Source organism: Cariama cristata, unplaced genomic scaffold, assembly GCF_000690535.1.
Source record: "Cariama cristata isolate BGI_N322 unplaced genomic scaffold, ASM69053v1 scaffold36356, whole genome shotgun sequence".
In the NCBI taxonomy this organism is placed as follows: Eukaryota; Metazoa; Chordata; class Aves; order Cariamiformes; family Cariamidae; genus Cariama; species Cariama cristata.
Genome location: NW_009621048.1, coordinates 15821 through 21422, shown reverse-complemented (window position 1 = coordinate 21422; position 5602 = coordinate 15821). Strand labels below are relative to the sequence as shown.

The 5602-nt window shown below is 38.8% G+C and overlaps 1 protein-coding gene across 1 annotated transcript in view; it reads left to right on the top strand.

Annotated features, from left to right (window-relative positions):
- The first annotated feature begins 3105 nt into the window (after nucleotides 1–3105).
- SAMD7 (sterile alpha motif domain containing 7) overlaps nucleotides 3106–5602 on the top strand; it is a 9213-nt gene continuing 6716 nt past the window's right edge. The window contains exons 1-4 of the mRNA XM_009701822.1: nucleotides 3106–3208; nucleotides 3945–4071; nucleotides 4212–4348; nucleotides 5444–5522. Coding sequence (XP_009700124.1) covers nucleotides 3106–3208; nucleotides 3945–4071; nucleotides 4212–4348; nucleotides 5444–5522 — 446 coding nt within the window. The remainder of the gene's footprint in view (nucleotides 3209–3944; nucleotides 4072–4211; nucleotides 4349–5443; nucleotides 5523–5602) is intronic.

Sequence of the window (5602 nt, the reverse complement as noted above, 5' to 3'; positions counted from 1 at the left end):
CACGGACAGCTTCCCTAGAATAAAGTACCTTCACAACTGTGATTAAAACAGGGGATTGAAGCATTCTCACAGTTCCTAAAAAGGAAAAGTGGTAAAGCTTCTCAGTCATCTGACAGACAAAGCTATGTTAATGGTAATATTATCTTTTATTTTTTTTTCCTGATTTACTAGAATAAAAAGGTTAAAACCTCCATTTTTCCATTATGTCTACCTGGACCTCTGCCAGTTGCTTCAAACCTTCATATTCTCTAGTTGGATGCACCAGGCAAAAGTCAAAGGCCAGGCTGTAAGGAGGTTAGCATGAAGTTTAAAATTGCAGCTTTGTGACACGGTGACAGTTTCCCACAGTATTTAATTCATGGTCACTCATCTGTGAAAGGAAACCACCTAAATGGCTCACTGGACCAATATGGTATGGCAAATACCACCACCCCAGTTGCCATCTATTTTTTGAGCTGCTGTAAAGTTTAGTTCAGTAATAAATCGCTTTAGTACTGAGCTTTAAAATGCTTTAACAGCTCAGAAGCACTTTGGCAGCTCAAATGCTCCTCTTGAAGCATCCAACACCCTAAACCGCTTTAAGTCTAAAGTATCCTAAAAAAAAAAGCGCAACTGCAAACATGTCCAGTACCACATGTTCAGATATCTATGTCAAGAACAAAGGACATTGTGTTGTTCTTGGATTTGACAGGCTTTTCTGCTTCCAGGAAGACCTGAATCTTGGCCAACACAGAATCTAGCATTTACAAATGTAAAGAACTTTTTATTCTGAGGGAATACTAGTGGTGCAGTCCAAATATAGCCTCTACTCTGAGTCTGAATGGCTAAAATTACTAACTTGTCTACCTTTTGGAAAACTCATTTTGAGGCGGAGATCAATTATCTCCACCATACCAAGGAAACAGTAAGTTCCTGAAGTATGTGAATTAGATTGATAGCTTTCCCTTAAAATTTGTTGTAACTCATCAATAGGTCAAAGGCAATAAAAGGACTTACAATGATTACTGTAACTTATAAATGGCTTGGGTAACAACATATAGGATTTGGCTTCCATCAAATTTTGGATAATGAACAGTTTTTAAAATTCAGTTCTGTTTTGGAGAAGGACTGGCTGTGAAAAAGGGAAATTTGGTTGCTCCTGCTTACTATTTCTAAGGAATTTCTGTATCCTAGGTAGCTGGTTTAAAGGCAAGCAAACCACTTGGCAATTGGATTCATCTTGTACTCATAACAATGCTAACATCTCAGTCTGTGTTTGTTCTCAGTGGTACTTGTACAACGCCACTGCCTTTGCAGTGGTCACATATACACAGTTGGTCCCACAGTTGGATTTTATCATGCCAACACCATTAATCACCAGCATTGACTCTGTAAGGGTAGAAGGGCGGGCAACATAGTATAAAAATGAGAATGTTACAGCCTGCAAAGTAAGTAAGTTTGGCATAAGTGTGAAAATACACGAGAAAGACCTGAGCAAAAGAAGAGTTCTCGGAGAAGGCTGACATTTTAATGTAATAGCATCATCACAATATGCCAAAGGCAAATGGGCAAGTAAGCCATAAAAAGTCAAACCATCCAAAACTCTGATGGTTTTGGCCATTTGTGCTTCAGAGATTACATCTTTGTGGCGCGATTATTAACATGAATTCAGAAGTTGTCAGCACTGACCTGAAATGGAAGGTAGCTGCTGTCAGCGAGTTTGTCAGTGATCATTTCCTTGCCATGGGATTCACATCCCGAACTAGACCCAGCGGAGAGGAGTCTGCTGCCCTTAGCAGCACCATCAGTCCTCTGTTTCTTAGATCTATTTTCTCAATGATTCCTGTTTGCTGGCTTTCATGGAAAGGTTCAAAAAGGCATGATTCACTTGAGCTCTCTTTGGCTTTGGTAGATCCTCTATGCTTCTCTCTTTGCATTTCTAAGGTGTCCCTCACTGTTACCTATGCCAAACGCCAGCTGAACTCATGGAGCTGTAACTCTATCTACAGGATGAGAACACTTAAGCATTACATCTTTCTTTAAGGAGAGAGAAAGAATCTATTTTGTCAGAGCTAATGGGGAAGAAAATTCAACTCCTTAATTTCAATTTACTTAAAAAAAAATCATTTTCTGAGCAAATCTAGTCTGAAACAAATATACAGATGCCCCTGCTGCCTTTAAAGCTAGCCTGCTCCCTCTGCCAACCCCTCGACTTAAAGCATCCCACACAGGATAGCTTTTTAACATCCAGGCTGTATGTTACAGGAGTTATTTCCTTTATGATCTACATGCACAAATAATCCTGTTGTAGATCATTCCCCCAAAATCCTGAGCAGGGCATACTGTCGTTATTCATTCCCCTGGTATCAGGATCATATGTAATCTACTCACCTTCCTCTTTGGTCAGACTTAGAAATGTTCACCCAATCCACTTCAATGACAGTACAGCTATCCAGCTATGCATTTGTAGTGTACTAGTTCTCGGTCTGTATTTCTACTCTTCATCTGGCTTTATTTACCTGTACATATATGGATAATTAATCTGAGCCTCGCTATTTTCATCACTACAAAACATGTTCTTTTACATTTTTTACTTCATTTGGCAGTCTTAAGGAGCTGATGTCATCTGGAACAGCTTATTTCTACCATTTCTTTCCATCTCTTTGACTTAGTTTACAATAGACAGGGCTCCAAACTACTAAAATTCCCAAATTAAACCAAAGATACCTGCCTTCCTAAGTATGAACACGTGTCACTTCTCAGGGCTGCTGTGATGCGCAAGCGGCTGCAGACAAAAGATTTTGGTTTAATTACATCCTTTTGAGCAGCTGATATTTCTCAACATCCTGACTTTCCTTGCATAGTAAGACCCAAGGACACTAAACAACTCAGTATAAACAAGGGCAACATTTGCATTATCCTGAAAACTGAAAGTTTCTATATTGTAACCAATACAATTCACAGGCACTGAAGGGTAGAGCTGTAACTTGCAGAAAGACTACCTGCTTATCTGAGAAATAACTTGTATAACCTGCTCTGTTCCTTACATTGTTGAGTGTCTTATTCTTTTCTTTGGGCCTGATTCAGTTCTCTACAACATAAAAGTTGTTGCTTTCTCCATGTAGCATGACTCCACGAGATCACATGAGAAAAATGTCTATCCTGGGGGAACAAGGAACGCTAGAAGAAAAGCACTTATACCGATTAGCAAGTGGCATGGCAGCAGGAGGTAAGCAGGAAAAAGCCTAACTGCACATTTGTTTACAGCATTGCTAATATCTGTAAAATGTACAGGAAACAGCCAGTAACAGGTTTAATGTCTTTAAAAGGTATTCCAAATTTATCTTAGCAGTAACTGGAGAAGCATTTCTCTTAAGGTAATTAAAAGTTAACATGAGAGATTCTTGGCATTCAGAATTTGATCAAGAGATGCTAGTCATCTGGAAGAAGAATCAAGGTCATACAGGAACTCAGCAACAAAAGCCATAGCTGGATGTTATGATGTTCCAGCTCACTACTGCAGGCTCTTCTTTCTAGAGCTGCTGTCTCATGACAAGGCAAGTTCCAGCTAGCAAGATTTTTGTAAAAATAATGCTATATTAGAAATGAAAACGCTCAAGCGGAGACTTAACATTCACAACTAGTCTCTTCTGTTTCATAGTGTTATATGAATTACTGTTAATTGTAAATTGTCCTTTTGTACACTTGACTGTGCACATCCTGTTTATTTTTACTGTATTGGATTGTAAAAATCTACATTATTTAAACAAAGTGGTTAAGGTGGCAGTGGAAACATCTTTTGTAGTTGCTGCTACTAAAAAAAAAAAGTGTAATTTGCTAACTCATTTTAAGATGCCGGCACTTGAGGAAAAAACCTTATTTTTTTCCTGGTAAAGCTGTGCTGCAGACAGAATCACCTTCTAATTTACTACATTGACAACAGAACTGTATATGCTTTGTGTCAGAACTGCGGCAGCGGCAAGAGATGCTAATGAGAAATCAGCTGATGGCAGTAAACCCTCAGCTAATGGGTGCAGGCCAGCAGAGAATACAGGCGATTCCCTCCCAGTTTGAGCCTCGACTGGTAGACAGGTATTTTGCACCATTTTTCTAATACTGCAGTTAAAGAATAACTGTGCACATGCTGTACCTGACTATATAAAGATCTTAGATTATTCTTAACTAAACAATGTCCTTCGCATATCTGAATGTATTTTTTTCCCCCCTCTCAGAGATCTGTTACCTTCAACTGAAATGATGGCATCAGCTGACCCAAGACAAATCCATATAGCATCCCACCTTGGGCCCACAGTCCCACAGCACGGGAACATGCCAAACATATTGTCCAACCGTGTTTACCCAGGCCCAGGTAATGAAGCATTGTCTGCATCCTGAAGAGTGAGACCATGTAAATGAGAAATCAAACTGCACCTCCCAGTTTTCATAGGTTTATTGGTAGTGTCAATAACAGCTTATCTTATTTGGAAAAACAGTCTCACTAAGAGGAGGCAGTCTGCCTACCATAGATTCAAAACTGTCAGTTTAAATCTAAACACATCCATTTTAACTTTTGTTAAATACACTGATTTTAAAAATCTTTTGCCTGTTTTTGTTCTCTCCTTTTCCTTTTCTATTTTCCAAGCATTTTCACACCTAAACAGAAGGCTGTAGCTAAACAAATGAGTCCAATCAACAATACTTTTTGCGACATTTAACTCCTGCTCATGCATAAGCATTGGCCGTTTTAAGAGGCTACTTTACTGATCATATTCTTTAATCGTAATATCACATGCCACTTCACTCATGTAGGGCAACTACAAGTCCTTTTAATAAAGGCTCAAAATTACAGGGCACAGCTCTAAGGGGAAGGGTGGATATCACAGCACGGCAACACAACTGTGGCACACACATTTATATATCACTTTATACAAAGAGGTCATATCTTAAGGTTCCTTCTTTGATACAAGTGAATAAATTCTCAATCTATAAACAAGAATTTCTGGCTTCAGCTCCCCCTCCCCACAGTGTGGATCTCAAATAAGAGATTTCCTCAAGATTAAATGCGATTTAAAATTACATAGCATCTAAGCTGAAAACAGTCTTGAAGGAGCAGGTTTGCTTTGCTTAACTGTTGGTTATTATTTTCTGAGCAGCTATATGTACTTTAAAGTCATAAGTCACCAAATAAAACCACCTGCTGTCTTTTTCCTTTATGGTAATGGCAGGTATACCAAACGACAGATCTGATTCTGCAAACATCTGGTGCTGGACTTCAATATTCCCACCAAAGCAATGAACACAAATAGGATTTAACTTGAAGTCATATCAGCTTCCTGGTGAAGCACATATTTCAAGTCTTAAAAAGCTTTTTAAAATGTCTCTGCATTGCTTTGGGGATTGTGCATTTGCTTGAGGAAACAAATGAATTTTAAAGATTTTATTTTTTTTTCCCCTTCCCTTCAAGGATATAGCTTTCTACAACCAGAATCCATGGAAGCTGTGGCCAGAAGACAGGAACTGGTTCAAAAGCAAAATATTGCCAGGTAATCAATAATAAGCTTTGCTCTGAGGTGCATGCCAGGATTAGAGCAGTAAAAGCAGCTGGAAATTATGAAGTCACAGA